A 17,037-nucleotide genomic window follows, 5' to 3' on the forward strand; every position below is an offset into this window, starting at 1 on the left:
TGGGACTGCTATTAAGACAGTGAATGTTCAAACAAAAAAAAAAGAAATTGGATTACAGTATATTTGTTTCTGTGCCCATGAACTGATAAATTGCTGTTTTGGCTTTTTCCATCTTAATTATGTGTCAGAATGCCCTGAAAATATTAGTGTTTTGATATTATATTTTATTCTTTAATTCAGGATTAAATTTTTCATTACTTTGTTTGATCTCTACATACAATTGTTAAAAAATTATCAACTGAATTCATTTTTTTCACTGAATTGTAGGCAAATCGTTTTTACTGTGATAGTAAATGTGCTGTCTGTCTGATATTTGTCACCTTCCTCAACTGTTTTATGGTTTCTTGATTATCTCCCACCCTCTGGACAGATTTGCAGGCTCTTGATTAGTGGTTAAATAATTCAGGTATTGTTACAAAGATTTAAGGAATTACTGAGGTTCAAAGATGAGAGTAGGGTTGTTTTGAAACATTCATGCAAACGGAGCAACGGTTAAGGGACAGGAAAGTCTGGCGGAACCATAGAAAAACTCAAAGTTAATTAAAATGAGGGTGGCTTAAGCAGAGGTGGATTGTTAATTTCAGAGCAGGGATAGAAGAGGAAGGGGTGTTCTTGGTTACACCTCCAGTTGTACAGTGAGGATCCTAGCAAGGTTTGTAAGTATGAATCCCTTAACAACTGAGAACTTCCAGATGGCAGTACATGTTGCCACATTCTGTTGTTTGAGGGGCAGTTTACATAAAGTTACTGTGTAAAGCTGTAATACAGGTACTACTAAGCCAGATCCAAATGCCTTGAGTTCTGGCAACACAAGAATTGTATAACAGTTCTTAAATTTAATTTCAACTGCCCCATACCCAAAGAGGGTAACTCAGTGTTTAGCTCACAACAATGTCCTGCTGTCAACTGTATTTAACACTATTCATAAAAACGAAAAAAAAAAAGATCTGCAGATTGGCTGTTGCAAGAAAAAGTGGGATGGAACAGGTGGATCTGCACTACAACTAGTTCGTGATTCTCTTGCAGAAGCATCAAACATGCATGCATCCTGAAAACTCAGGGATGGGGGAGGGAGACCTCATCCAAAAAGCACCATGAGCTTAGTTTTTCTACTAAGGGATACAAATTGGGAAGGGAGAAAAGGCTGAAAGTAGACTCCTGAATGAGAAGTGCTCTTTACCTGTCAATGTGCAATATACAGTAGATGGATATTTAGACACAAAACCCCACTGTTACTCAAAGTTGGCCCTGCTCTTGTTTCTCTTGTGTTGTAAATAATTCCCTGTGGTGGGCCCACCGAAGACTAAAATAGAGAGGCAATAGTTAACGGTTTAGTAACAATTTCCAGATCCTTTGAATCATAGAATAGGTACCCCTGATTATATACACCTGATGGGTTATTAGGCACTTAGAGCTAATTGGGCCAATTCTGCAGCCATGAAAGATAAAAGATGGTTGGGGCCACCACGCCCGAGATGCCGCTCCTTTAATCGAGAGTCTGGCGATGGAGCATCCTTTAGATCCCCCGACCCCTTCCCCGATTCCCCAGCTCTCGCGAGACCCTCTTGGGCACGGGGGCTGTTCTCGCGATGTTTCCCGGCAAGGGTTGGCGGTTGGGCGAAGGGAAGCCGGGCTGAAGCGCTAAAGCGGCGGAGTACCCTAGGGCGGAGGGTCTCGAGGCGCTGCCGCAGATCCGGAGTCATGGAGGCTCCGCTTCAGCGGGAATCCCCGCGTCGTGTGTCAGAGACGCCGTCCTCATCCCCGGGGCCGCCGGCCCCGCCGCCTCTGCCGCCTCCGACCTCCAATCTGGGGCTGCCGCCGGGCAAACAGCAACGGGAAGAGAAAAGGGCGGCGCTGAGTAAAGTGAGACGCCGGCGGGGCAGAGGGAGGGGCTGCCCTCCAGCACCAAGGACAGCGTGCGCGAGGAAGGAGCGGGGGGAGTGGGAGGAGCTACGGCACCGGGAGCACAAGGGGCCCTCGCGAGGAACCAAAAAACGGGGGGGGGGGGCGTGCACGGGAACGCGCCAGGCACATACGGAGCGGTGGAAGCGATGCTGAGAAGTGCAGTTGGGCTCCGGCTCTCTAGTCTGGGTCCAGCCCCCTCCTGGCCTGAAACGTCGTCGTCTTTGTCCGCCTGGAGCAAACAGGAACCTTCTTTCGGATCCTCATTAGGACAGAAGCAACCAGTACCGCCATGTCATCATCATAATTCTTATTCCTTATATCACATAGCATCAGAACCCACAGATAGGAAAGCAGGTGGCCATCCAAGTGGGATTAATGCAGGCCACCCACTTTAAGACAGAACTAGCAGGAACGAGGCAGTCTGAGAGGCAGCCCAAGGGCTCAGGGTTAGATCTGAATGTCATGTGGACATTATTGTGCTTCTCAAGAATGCTACATAAATTAGGAATACTCCTAGTGGGAAGGGTGCATTTTTCAAAATACAGAATAGCAACAGCAGGCTTGTTTGGGGTGTATTGTGGGCACTGGCATAAGTAGGACTGTCATATGCCCTCAGTTTTACATGTAATACTTTTCAGGTAGTTATACGCCGGCTTCCTCCTAACTTTACTAAGGAGCAGCTAGAGGAACAACTGCACCCACTTCCTGCTCATGATTATTTTGAATTTTGTTCCTCTGATCCCAGGTGAGCATTTGTATAAGCCAAGACAGCTGGGTATTTCATGTTTGTATGTTGCTGTTAACATCAATAGGATGCATTTTAGTATAAAATGTTCTAGTACAAAGAATTTATAAAAGCACTCTTTTGTTCAGTAATGGCACATGTAATGTCATGCATTCTGCACAGATGGGATGTACTGCTGTAATTTTCATGGCACAAGATATCAGATCAATTACACTGAGTTCTCGTCTCGTGTCAGAAATGCAGGAAATAGAAAGGGGGAAAGTGTTAATTAAAAATTTAAAAGTTAATAAAAATATAAAATTGATCTAACTCTAGCCCAGTGCCGGGCCACATTGATGGCAGAGGTGTTTCCAGCCAGTAAGTCACTCTGTGTGCATTAATATGTACTTTCCCTAACTGAAGATAGTGCAAGAATGGACAACATATGGCCCTCTCAGCATCCTTCATCATTGGCCAGGTTGGCTGGGTCTTCTGAGAGTTGCAGCTAAATAACATCATATATTACTGCTGCCTCCTATAATGAGGCTATCAGACTATTTATGGCCACTTCAGAGGCTGAAATATAAATTCTCTAATCTGGATTTCTCTTTTTCAGCTTCTTTTAACGGATCATTGTTCTGTGATATGATGTTAAGTCACCCCCCCACACACAAAAAAAGCAATTGAAACATTCACATTTGAGAGAAAAAACAACAACCTTGTAGCATCAAGAGCACAATTATTTTGCTTACAGTATTCCGATTGTTTGATTCTGTCATGATGATTGGTAGAGGACCATGACTGTTAGTGCAAAATGGATTTAATTCTGCCAATCTCCATAGTATTTCCTGTATTACCATAAGTGTATTAAAGTGTGCAAGATTCTGAAAGGCACCAAAAGGAAAGGAAAAAAAACAAAACACAGATTTTTTTTTCTATCCAGATATAGAATTTTAAGATGTTTGCTTATTATAGCATTGTATAGCATGATCACTATCATATACCCTGTGTTCACAAACTTGGATGATATATTGCAGCAAGCCATAGTATGACTTCGTTATTTTGGCATATATTGTACAAAACCTGCCATTGTGGCTTTAGAGTGTGATTCATGACTTAGCATGTAGTACAAACTCAAGCAGTTGCAGTCTATTCAATCAACAAAAGTTAAACAAATCATGCTTTAGCACAATAAGTAACTAGGACACCAGGGAGTTCATTGGGAACCAGTACTAAAAAGCAGCTTTAATTTTCATCACTTAATCTACGTCAGTCTCTTCTCTTTCAGTGGAAGGCCACTCAATCTAACCTGCCTCAATTGTTCCCCAGGCCTTTTTGCTCAGAGTACTCTCAGCCCAAGTAGGAATAAAGTCATATCGGCTTACAATCCTTGAAGGTGAAGTGCAGGAAAACTAGGTTGGTTGAATCACAGCACACTTGCACAGAGGTTAATGCCTATTAAGAGCTCATTAGCCATAGCATTTCTGATGGCCTATATTTTCATTAAATATATAAATGTAATGGTTACTTCCTTTGAGACTTATATTTTTATAATTTTCCTTTTAGAAGATAAACGCAAGTAACTGAAATTCACTCTTGTTGCAGTCTTTATCCCCACCTCTACTCCAGAGCATATATTAATTTTAGAAATCCTGATGACATCCTTCTTTTTAGAGATCGCTTTGATGGCTACGTCTTCATTGACAATAAAGGTAACTCATAAATTACTGTGGCAAAGACCCATAAAAATGTACCCTTAGTTGCATGGAGCTAAAGGAATGCTGAGGTTTGTGCTTCCTCAAAAATTTCAGTCAAAATCTAATAGTTCACCATGTTTTATTATCCATGGTTTTGAATGCTGTAGTAAACATTTATGTAGCCTCCAAATCTCATAGAATGTTTGATTATAGTATAATTATAGAAGCACAAGGTTGGATGAGTTCTCACTGATGACCATCCAGTGAATTCTCAGAAGCAAAATTCTACTCAAATTTGGTTTTTTGGTTTTTTGTTGCACTCATTTCCAACACTTAAAGCTTTGGCTATGACTGAAAGTGAGCTTAAGTGAATTAAGGTAAGTGTGTATGTATGTATGTATGTGTATATGTGTGTATGTATATATATACACATACATATACATACTGTATATATAGCATAAAAGTTAATGCCTTTGTGGTGAACTGCTACAAAGATATTTATTGACATCAATAGCTTTGTACTACCAGGACTACCAGAACTCTAATCTAATTTCAACAATAGAAAAAACACTTCAGAAAAGGGTAATGACAAACCACTTCCATAGTGTTGCTAAGAAAATGACATGGAAGTGTCCATGATGTCATTATGAGTAAAGCTTGAGTTGAAGGAAACTGCTTTAGAGCAATATGAGGAAGCAATATGTGATCAGCTAGATCTGGTAGATTCATGGAACCTTGCTTTTGAATACGGATCTCCTTTTATGGTTCAATGCTATGCGTAAAAAATTTAGGCCAGAAAACAATAGAACGAACAATTTTAATTCTGACATTTGTTCTCAAGAGAACTTCAGTTTCAAATGGTGTGTATTAATTATTTATAATTCTGTTCCTTTGTGATTCTTTAAAGGTTTGGAATATCCTGCTGTTGTTGAATTTGCACCATTCCAAAAGATTTCTAAAAAGAAGCTAAAGAAGAAAGATGCTAAGTCTGGAAGCATAGAAGATGGTACACTTTTTTGTTGATGGTAGAAACAGTTTCCTAACTTACTGTAATTAAGAGGAGCTTCTATTGCAATACTTTGGTTTCAATTTTTTCTTTCAGACCCGGAATATCGAAAATTTTTAGAAAGTTATTGCACTGAAGAAGAAAAAATATGTGCCAATCCTGAAACACTTCTGGGAGAAATTGAGGCAAAAACAAGAGAACTCATTGGTTTGTTAAGCTGATTTTTTCCTTTCAATAATTGAACATTTTTCTAATTAGGTGGTCATGTTTTATTGTGCTTACTGAACTTCTTAAGCTATATGAAACGTTATGGTCGTGGCAGCTCTTATTTGTTCTATTAAATTAAATAGAAGAAGTGGCACACTCATTTTCTAAAGGACATTGCACTAAGTTCAGACATGTATCCATGAATTTGGGAACTATCCATAGAAATACTTTATGACTATTCTGGAGAATATAAAAAAAAATTAAAATCCCAAACGAATCTATATACACGTAGGTTTTGTGAACTGAGTGTTCAGAGACCACTGTAATTGAGTATTTGAGTAAATGACTCCAATTGAGTAGTATTTTTTCCAATGAGCTTTGTTATTTCATGCATTACTCATTGCTTTCCTATAATAAATTATTAGAATTATTCTTAGCACAGGTGCCTACAGTTGCATTGTAGTATTTCAGTGCTATCTTCCTTTTTTGTATAAACATTAAGATTCATAAAAAGGACATTAACATTGATGTCAATTCATAATTAAAATAAGTGGGAGAAAAATAAAAATAGCCTTTCCAGTGTACAAGGTAGGTAGAGGAAGCAAAATGACTCCAGCATGATGAAATTTTCCAGTTAATTAGATAGTATTTACTTTATATATGTTCAGTTGCTAAGGCAAAGAACTACTAACCATTCCATACTGAGTTTAGCATTTTATTATTTTTCATATCTCTAGGAAAAAGGTCCCAGCTAGTTATGTTAGGTTATATGAAGGTTCCCAAACTTTGCAGTGCCATGACACCTTCAAATGGTAATTTAATTTATCTGGCATCCTTTCCCCACACTCATGAAATAAATGAAGGATTTCATTCTGCTTAGGGTTGGGCAAGAAATAAATAAATAAATAAATTTAGTAATTGGATTTTAATCTATATATCAAATAAAGCAATCATAGAACCTGGCAACTTTATAAAATAATACCTTTCATTGCAGTTATACAATAAAGCATTGAAATTTTTAAAAACGTTTTTAAATGGAAAGGATGAGCTTACTTAGATACGCATAGTTCCTGAAATCTGAGCTGTATTTTTTGGACAGCCAGCATCACTTCTTGTACCACTTCTATTTTTTTTATGGCAGTTACTTTTTATGGTGACTGGCTCTCTTTATAGCAACTTCTATAGAATAACCTGGCTCTGTTGCCAATTTGTTCAGACAGCAAATTCTAGCAGAGATCCAGTTTTGGGTGCACGTGCCATGAAACTTTTGCACCTAAAGCTGGATCCTGATGCGATCAGGGCTGCAACGGGGGGTGCCAAAATGGGCAGGAAACCCATTTGCCCTGGGTGACACAGACCCTGGATGCGATCAGCTAGATCTGGTGGATTCATGGAAGCTTGCTGGAGCCATATAAGATGATAACTTGGTCTTTTCTCCCCATGTTGCTTTAACGAGCTGGCAGGCATCTCAGATAGGCAGAGTGGGAGCAAGTTCTGATAGTGATCTAGCTATGGACGTGCAAGCCAAATGGATTTGCCATGCAAAGCCAGAGCCCTGGCTGAGCAGGAGTGAGTTCTGACAGCAATCCAGCTTTGGATGAGCAAACTCTGTGGCATTGGGTGTGCAAGCTATCATTGAAATCTCAGCAGCAGCTTACTTCAAGGGTAGCTTGCGCCATACATTCAATGGAGGATATGAAGTACTCTGCGGAAGGTATAAAAGTACTACCCAACTATGGATTATTAATTTTACATTCCCCTGAATCAACATGGCTGTGATTTCTTTTATCATCCTTGAGTCAGCAACTCTTTTAAAACTGCTCCCTACCCTCACGTTATTTACACTTCTGTCTGATAGTCATCAAGTTGCCACTCTAATGGTACAGCCAGGAAATGCTGATGGTTGCATGCAGAGCACTCACTGTGGAGAAGTTGGCCCTGAGCAAAGTCTCATAGTGAGTCCTGCCTGCCAGTAGCGAACTGAAAATATGGCTCTGAAAATCCATGTGTCCCTCTAACATTTATACCCAGTGAAGGGAAAGATTGTGAATACGATGCTGAGGTGAGCAGACACTGGCTGTTGGAAGCAGGGTGGTACAAGCAAATTGGAGCCCCATCAGATTGTCCTTGCATTCTGCCTGGATAAGTGCTTGCCCAGACAAGGCAGGAGCAGGGGCTGGTAGTGATCATGCTCTGCGTGTGCAATCCATACTGCCTGCCCCCCATTTGCAGCCACTGTCAAATCTGCTTGTGATCCCAATCCACCTGGATTATAATATTAAAAACATACCTGATTGTTAATAATTAGTTTTTCATATTAACGTACGTGAGGTGCTTTTTGCTTTTAGGAAAGAGTTATAAAATATTAGCTATTGTTATTGGTGTAATCTGAAGTCTCTAATTAGTACTACTAATAGCTGTGCTTTGTGATCCCTTATCTTTGAAATGGAACTTTGTCTTCGCTTATGCCTGATACGATAAATGAATGGAAATAGAAAATTAACTGCATGGCTGTCCATGATTGTTACTATAACAGTACTCTTCCTTGTTTTTCCCATTTGTTTGTCCATTCTATTGAACTGAAAAAATAGCATACACAAGTGAAGCTTTTCTACATTGTGCTCAGCAGTTAATTGTTATCTAGCTATAGCATATTGTTGCAGAAATTTAAAGCATATATTTTGCACAAACATGCACTTTAACAATTTAAAAATAAATAAAAGAGAACTGTAAGTTATAAAAATCTCATCCATCAGATCAAAGGTGGAATAAATGTTCCTTGTACTCAAATTATTGAAAATACAAGGAAAAGTATTTGTTGAAAAAAAGTAAAACTTATCATTAAGACTTGTATATTGCTATTGCAACTATGAGGCTTACTTTGCTGATTTTTAGACTCATTAGCAACATGATAAATGAAAATATAGACAAATGTTTCTTTAATAGCCCATAGGCCAAAATGAAATAGTATTAATTATCTTTTATTAATTATCTTGTTAAAGCTTAAATGTTAACAAGTTTGATAAAACATGCTTATTTTAGGAATGGAACACTACATCACATTTTTTGTGTTTTAGCTAGAAGAACAACCCCACTTTTGGAATATATTAAAAATAGAAAATTAGAAAAACAGGTATGTTAGTATTTTGGACTATAGCTTAAATATTGACTTCAGTTTATTTGTAATAGTAAAACAAATCAACACTAAACTTGTCCAATATTTCAGAGAATTCGAGAAGAGAAAAGAGAAGAACGAAGGAGAAGAGAATCAGAAAAAAAGCGGCTAAGAGAAGATGAGAAACGGAAACGCAGAGAGGAAGAAAGACGCAAAAGAAAAGAAGCTGAGAAACAAAAGAAAATTGCTGAAAAAGAAATAAGGATCAAGGTAATGCTGAAAATGAAAACATACTTTTCAATATGCTTTCGGTGCTTTGATGGTATGAAGCTTGCAGTATATTAGATTAATTCAGGTTTTCTCAAACATTTTCAAAAATGATAAATGAATTTGTGTAATATCCTCTCCCGTGAAGAAAAAAAAGATTTGTAAGTTTTGTCAGGGAGAGCTAGAAATAACAGTTAAAAGTTATTTCCTCCATACGCAAGGTAGTTGTGAAGGGCAGTTTCTCTCAAAGCACAGCCAGATGTGCAAATTACTCATGGGAAAACAGGCACCTCTGATTCATTTGAGGGTCCTGTATAGCATACTTGCTTTATGTCATTTGTAATTATCTGGGTCATTATTATATTGTTAACTTTCTACAAATCATGACAGTGTGTTGAGAATTCAGTAGGATTTGGAACAGCAAGTATACAGTGCTGGTTTAGCTTGTAAGATGAATTTATTTTAGCATATTCTTGCAACCTCTCTTATCCCTCCCCCTGTCCAGTCCTTCTGAATGCATAGGATGAGGCACTGGGGTTTTATCAGAGAAGAGTCCAATCACCCAAAGGCAGAGCTGCATCCTAAGATAAGTTAATTTGAGAGAGCTCATGGGAAAGAAGTTTCCAACTTCACTTTCCCTTCATTTCAAATGGTTCAGTAGCACCCTTTTGCCTGGTAGGAGTCAGGTGACAGTGGTGGAAAAGAGGCAACTGGAACATTACTTTTCATTGACTTTTAAAAGGTCATTTATCCTAGCATTCAAGGTATTGTTAACAAATACTAACAAATAAAATGGGCATTGAAGAACGAACTGTAGAATAGATATTAGATGAGCTTGGCAGTAAGATCATGATGAATCTTAGTTATTGTCTTACCAGTTTAAACGCATATTTGCCCAGAAAACCATGGAATTGGCTGAACTTGTCAGGGGGAATATAGGAACAATTGAATTGATAGTTGGTCACATCAGGTCTAGAGCTGTTTTCCTTGTACACCTTGGGTCCAGGAGGTTATTTGGCAAAAACACTAAATACATGACAATACAACAAAGATCTAATTTCACCAAAAGCAACTGATAAAATTCAGTTCCAGCAAAGTTTTTTCTTTTCTATTTTTTGTTTTGGTGGGGGGAGGGATGGGGATGACTAAGTGCAATTCAAAACAAAGCACTGGGCTGCAATTGTTATACAAAAACATAGTGAATCAAAGTATTGTACTGTTTTAATTGCCTTTTTATGGTTCTAAGGAATTTTTTCAGTTATTGTTCACTGCCTTGGTACCTACTTGGTAAATTTTATAGTAACTATATGTATATTAAAATATTCCTTAGCTTCTTAAGAAACCTGAAAAAGGAGATGAACAGGCTACAGAAAAGCACAGAGAAAAAGAAAAAGTTGATATTGAAGACAGCAAATGGGAGAAGTCACCAGGACATGGGAGTTTAAAATCCAAGCCACTGGAAGTTTCTCTAAAGGAACTTAAGGAAAAGTAAGTACCTCTTTATTCAGCAAATAAGGCACTTTTGATCAGTGCATTCTTAATTCCTTTAATTCCTGCAGGAGTTAAATTCTTAGAACTATACTGCAGTAAATTAACTCCTACAGTAAATCTTTTTGCTGGAGTTCTTGTGCAATGAGTGGCAATGATGAAGCAGCCATATGCTGACTTCTATTTTGATGGCCTAGATCACAGAAATGTGTAGCTACATTTCTCATTCCTTGATTATAGAGTACTTGTTAACTTGTATCTCAGTTTGCAGACTGATTACCCTGAAAAACATTATGGACATAAGAAAACAGTATTCTTTTTTTTTTTATCTTTGGCATTTAATGCTTCAACTATTAAGTCTGTGGCAGAGGAAAAGAAAAAGTAGAGCCATCATCACTCTTTTATGAAGTCAGTTCAATTACACTTTGTCACTCCCCAATAATCACTCAAGAGTCATTCCACTAGACTCTGCCAAAGAGAGCGAGAGAATGAATAAATGGATGGATGAATAATGAGAGGTGATAAGATACAACATTAGGAGTAGGTGCCTGAATATTTGTCTCCTTTTCTCACTTGAGTGCTTTCTTCTTTTGTGTCATTTATTTTAGACTGTAAACTTGAGGACAGAAATACCTTTTTATTGATCTGTAAACTGTACTGGGAGCCTTTTCAGCTAAAGTATGTGGTATGCTTTTTTTAGGAAACTTAGTTAACTGCTCCCACAGTCAATGGCTTGACTGCTGTAAGGTACTTCTGAACTACTAAATTCCATGAACTGCATTCAAGTCTCTTGGATTTTTCTTCTTCCAGCACATTTTCCTCTCTCTCTTAAATTTTGGCACAGGCATGAAGCAGAAGCTGTATTCTACTGTATTGCAGTACAGAAATAGAGCTTCCTTTCTATTTTGGCCATGTTTTGGAGTGAGAAAGCACAGTGTTCTTTTTTCTTTTTTAGCATTCCTTGCCTAGAAGTGAAGAGTACCTATAAGGCAGAAGAATAAGTATGTGTATGACAATCAGTGGAGAAGGCTCTCTGTGTTTGTGGGAGACCCAAGCCTTGCCCATTGATGACTCTGGCTATGTCTTTTGTTAGGATGTGGCTCCAGTATGCTACCCAGATTTTGGTAGCACCTTCTCCTTCTTTAAAGCATAGACATGTAAGCTGATGTATACAGCTTGGGAGCTGCATGCTCATTATTTCTGCTGCTTCTTAATCTGTCTGTCCAAACCGGTCCTTAGCTGATTTCTTTGAAGAACATTCCTTCCTTTAGAGCCATCTGGTGCATCTGGGATGTAGATTGTCTCCTATTTGTTTGGTCTAGTGGTTAAGGCAACGGGCTAGAAACCAGGAGGCCGTGAGTTCTAGTCCCACCTTAGGCATTGGTGACCTTGGGCCAGTCACTCTTTCTCAGCCCAATTCACCTCACAGGATTGTTGTTGTGGGGAAAATAGGACGAGGAAGGAGTATTAGGTAGGTTCGCCACCTTGAATTACAGTATTTATAAAAAAATAAAGGTGGGATAGAAAATAAATAAATTTGTAATTAAACATGGCATGGGGACAAGCTAACAGGAAGCACAGAGGAAATGACCAGTTGCATATTATCTAAACATGTCCTTTTCTGTACATATTTTTAATTAATTTTGAAATAACTCATTTTTTCACTGATATAGACCTACAGGTATTGAGGCAATATCTAATGTGTGGGCATAAAAAAATTATAATAAAAAATGCCAGAACCTGACCTATTTCAAGCAAGGACACTCTTCATCAGAGAAGGAAATAAATGTAGCAGTCTATGGTATCTTTGATCTCTCTACCCCAAAACTGTGTTTTAAATCTACTCCAACTACTCTGATGAATCATCCTCCAGTTTAAAATATATTTGCACATTCTATTAGAAGAATATGATATCTCTGTATAGGTATATTTTATTTATTGATTTGCTTGCTTGTTTTTTAAAATTTTTATTGCCTTCTAGATTAATTGGTTTACCCTTTCAGATTGCTAGTTACCTTTATATGCTGCTCCTGTCTGATTCCCCTTACTGTCTGATTCAGCAAACTGTCCCTTCCTCTGAAAACCTATAGTGGGACATTATCTTAATTAGGAACAAATAAAGTTAGTGTGTAAGACTTCGGGTTCTCCAGAATCATTGTAAGGCTTATTGATTCAAAAAGTTGCTCACTATTTAATGAAATGCTGGATGGTGCCAGCAAACATATTGCCTGACCATGGGAATTTTGGTATTTTGCTTATTAGACTACCACGATTTCTTTTGCTTTTTCTCTGTCATTTTCATAGCTTCTCATATCAGAGCATTAGGAAGAAAAGCCAGAAAAGTATTTTTTTTAAAAACAGATTTAACCAAGTGCTGAAATTTTGGGATGAGCATTTTACACTACAAACCTTTACTTTTTCTGATTCTCTTTTCCAACTGAATGCAAAATGCAAAATTAAATCCAGGCGAGGCCTCTTTTGTGGCATTACTAATAATAACTTCAGAACAAAACTTATGTCCACTTGATTAATTGTTCACGTTTACTCACCTTTAAAACACAGATCGCAAAATGACAGTGATAAAGAACAAAGAGATTCAGAGAGAAGATTTCGTGAAAAAGACCCCGAGAGACAAAGGTATCGGTTGGAAGAGGGCCGAAAGCACAGAACTCACTATGAATTTGACAAATATGTGAGACGGAACGAAGAGGAGGCAAAGTGGGAGAAAGGGTACAACCAAGACCGAGGAAAGAAAGTGAACTACAACTACAGCTTCACTGTGGACACAATAGACAAACTGGGTAAAGAGGACAAGTGTGATGACATGGCATCCAAAAAGGAGCGCATAAGAAATAAGGTTCTTTTATTCATTTAGGATAATCTTTCATTACTAAAATTACACCAGGGGCACACAGGATTTGCTTTTGACATCTCAGCATGAAACTTTTAACTATTATGTGGAAATAATATGAAAAAATCCATATTTTATAAGCCAAAGCAGTTAAGATACCTTTGCTGCTTATGTATGTGTCCCCATTTAAAATAAAATTATTACAAAGCATTTTTCTTATAAATCTTTTTTTCTTCCTAAAAAGAAATACTTAACTGCTGGTTTTTACACAACTGAGGGCCTACTCTCTTAATGAGAACTTACTGGGACTCCAAAAATCCTGACCTTACATTCTAGTACAATATTACTAAAGAGCCTATTAGCCACAGTAGTCTAAGTAACACTGGGGCTGATGAGCAACAAAAAAGTGCAAAGCAACTTCATGTGAGTACCAGGGCAAGTTATCCCTTTAAAAAAAAAGGCAGGGATTTATTTTTCTGAAGAGTTTTAAAAGAACACTTACTCTGTAAGAGCTTTGCTGTTCATACTTCGGTTTTCAGAAGATCAGTATCTTCTGATATGGCACTTTATTCTTTGGCTGCATGCAGCTGCAGCAAAAAGAGTGCCTTGACCTGATGATGTAGCAGCAACGACAGCACTATCCTTTGTGGATCACACAACCCTTGTCACTTGCAACCTGATCATAATGAGCTAATTTATCAGGAAAGTGAAGCTTTGCTCTAACATGTTTTTTGAGAAGCAAAGCTAACTGATTCCCAAGAAGTACATTCCCAACACAAGTAGGTGTGTTTTAAATTGTGGATTAATCTTACGCCATTGATTATAGGATCACATTTGAGTTGTCCTGTTTCTTCCCATCCCATTGTGAAGACCCTTCACCATTAAGCAAAAGGCTGCAAGACGATCATTTCTGTAGCACCTCGTGTACCCAGTTCTCCATGAGTATTAGCTAGACAGGACATTGTGAGATCAGCTTGAAAGCATTAACGTTGTACTGTAGGAACTAGGACATCTTTTTTGTTTGAATATTATTATATCCATATTTGCCTGAATTCAACTAGCAGTTGCTCTATTCAGCTCGAGTGGGGGTTCTAAAATTTTCTATGGGTTAGTTTGGTGCTGGGGTTTGACCTGTCGCTTTTGTTCCAAGCTCTGTTTTCTCCAGGATCTTTTTAGTTTGCTTGAATACTTGCCTCTCAAGAGAGGGAGAGGGAGAGAGGGAGAGAGATCTTATTAAATATGAATCAATAGCAGAAAGTTCTGTTTTTATATCCATTCAAGTTAGGATGCTTTGAGATCCCCAGTGCAAGTAAATGGTTCTCTCAGAGCATTTATAGTCTTTCTTTATTCCTTTTTTCTGCACAGGATCGCCCAGCCATGCAGCTGTACCAACCAGGAATTCGCATTCGAACACCTACGGGACCTACAAGTAGGTTCTATGACTGTGCTGAAAAATCTTCTCACGGAATTTATGACAGAAGGTATGAGGCAGACAACTCAGCTGGAGGTGGTTCTGAGAAAAGTGAAGATGCAGAGTAAAATGGGCAGAACATTCAGCTTTAAGATTTAGTGCCCACAGAGAACTGAATGTTCTCAGAACTTGGCCAGCATTGCTAAGGAAACTCTAGTAGGCAATCTCATTCCTTTTTAAAGATTTCTGTCTGTAATCTGGATCACATGAAACATCACATAAAGTAAATAAGAATGTGATTTTTTTAAAAGGAAAGGACTTGTCAGCCTTGGAATCAAATTAAAGCTTACTCTGTTCTTTCTCCAGCTATGGGTATGCTCTCAGCAAATGAGGAAAAAAATCATTCCACCACGTCTATAGATGCATATTTGATTATGTGATCATTGTATGTATTTGTGCTAGGATTAATTTCATACACATCACTGACTTATTACACATTCAAATGTGCATCTCTTTGCATAATGGGAGCTGTTTTCATAGATACATAAAGGATATTTTGATCTGAGATACAGGGAATGATTTTGATTCAATATTGCTGAAAATTATGCTAGATTTCAGAAGGCAGAGTTTGGGTGTTCTAATAATTCCTAACATACGTATTTTAAATTGCTGTGTTTTGTATAAAACATTTGAGAAAATACTACATCTGCTAAACAAAAGGATTATTTAACATCTTTATTTCCAGACATTTTCACTGAAGCATATTTACTGTGTTCTACAAATTACATTAACTACACACTCCCAGTTCTGTAAGTACATACAAATAAAGCATTGTGCAACACTTAACTATAGTTACATCTGTGGGTGAGAAAAAGACAAGAGCAAATTACCTTAGGTTTGGTCCTGTCAGTAGTTTTGTCCCAATATAATAATTACAGCAGCACAATATTTTAATTAGCATCATCAATATGTTTGTAGTTAATGCAACATTTGCATTGTTATTGCAGTACAGTGCCCAACCTGCTATAGGATCGTGGTTAAAAGATACATTTACAGAAAGAGGTTAGTGAAGTTCTGTTGGTTTACAAGGACATAATGGGACAGCATCCTCCACGGGTTATAATTGTGGTGATTAAAAGGGCTGTTTAAGACTTACTTCTTGCAGCTCCTTTATCCCTGCTAGCAATACCTCCAGCCCCATGCCCTCGGCAAGTGGGCAAGAACAACTGAAGGAAAATAGCTTTCAGTGGGGAGGGTGTGCACAAGGGAAGAAGGGCCAGCACTCGCTTCTACCCGTTCTTTATAGGAGTTCAGAGGAAACTCAGTTCTGCTCTATGGGCCTTCCCTATCATATTTAGCCTGCTCTTCTGCTTCGTAAAAAGTCGGGTAAGTGTCAATCCATTTTTAACTTTTTGAACAGTATTTACCATTTATTACATTACCTGAAAAAAGGCTGACCTGAGTCTAAATATGTAATGCAATATTGGCTTTTCATGAAATGACATTTTAAAATCTTTTTGCCATTTTTCAATATGTGGGTTTATTAGCTGTTTTTTGTATGTAAATATTTCATGAAATATATTTTTACATGTCATTGATGCAACTATATTGGATTACAAATAGATTATAGAGCAGAATGTATCATTCCTGCTACATGTTCCCTCTGTTCATTATGCTATTAGAATATATTATGATGAGATATATACTCTCATTTTTTGTGAAAAAAAATTACACATGTCTTAAGGACAAGGCATAAAACCAATAATGTTGATATGCTTTCTGTTTATAAGAAATGCAGACCTTGTGTTGACTACTTTTTAACTTTGTGTTTTGATTTTTTTATTACTGTATTATCAGCATTTGTTTTAATGTAAATAAAGGAAATCTTCGGTTAATTTCAGTCACTGGAAGATTAAACTGAAATCTAGTCATCTGAGTACTGGCTTGTTTGCTTGTTTAAACTTCTGATGCAGAAATGCTTATGGAAAATAATTTATAGAATCAACGTAGATATCCATTGGCTGCTTATATAATTTGTCATTTTCTTTTTTTTAAAGTATTTTTTTATTATTAATTGTTGAAGACATAATTTAGGCACATAATGCAGAATATAAAACCAACAGAATACAAGGCTAAAAAAAGAAACAGGAAAAGGTAAAATAGTGCAGGAATAAGCAAAAAGGCGTATCAGACCAGTGGTTTCTGACCTTTTCCAGCACAGGTATAATTTGTCGTTTTCTGATCAGCTCTTTTATACAACTGCTCTTCTCCCTGCTAACTGGGGGAGATGATACGACAGTTGTATGTTGAGTTGCCCTGCTTTAGTACATAATGTTTCTCTGTTTAAAGAATTGACCATAGTTTTT

At 37.7% G+C, this 17,037-nt stretch overlaps 1 protein-coding gene across 1 annotated transcript; it reads left to right on the plus strand.

Annotated features, from left to right (window-relative positions):
- Window positions 1-1,663: 1,663 nt before the first annotated feature.
- Window positions 1,664-16,619, plus strand: UPF3A (UPF3A regulator of nonsense mediated mRNA decay). Its single transcript, XM_063304898.1, has 10 exons — window positions 1,664-1,863; window positions 2,544-2,650; window positions 4,235-4,341; window positions 5,234-5,332; window positions 5,429-5,539; window positions 8,617-8,672; window positions 8,766-8,924; window positions 10,252-10,409; window positions 12,972-13,266; window positions 14,626-16,619. The coding sequence occupies exons 1-10, from the start codon at window positions 1,702-1,704 to the stop codon at window positions 14,797-14,799; spliced, it is 1,428 nt and encodes a 475-aa protein (XP_063160968.1). The 5' UTR covers window positions 1,664-1,701; the 3' UTR covers window positions 14,800-16,619.
- The last annotated feature ends 418 nt before the right edge of the window (window positions 16,620-17,037 follow it).

The sequence above is a fragment of the Candoia aspera genome, chromosome 5 (assembly GCF_035149785.1).
Source record: "Candoia aspera isolate rCanAsp1 chromosome 5, rCanAsp1.hap2, whole genome shotgun sequence".
Lineage (NCBI taxonomy): Eukaryota > Metazoa > Chordata > Lepidosauria > Squamata > Boidae > Candoia > Candoia aspera.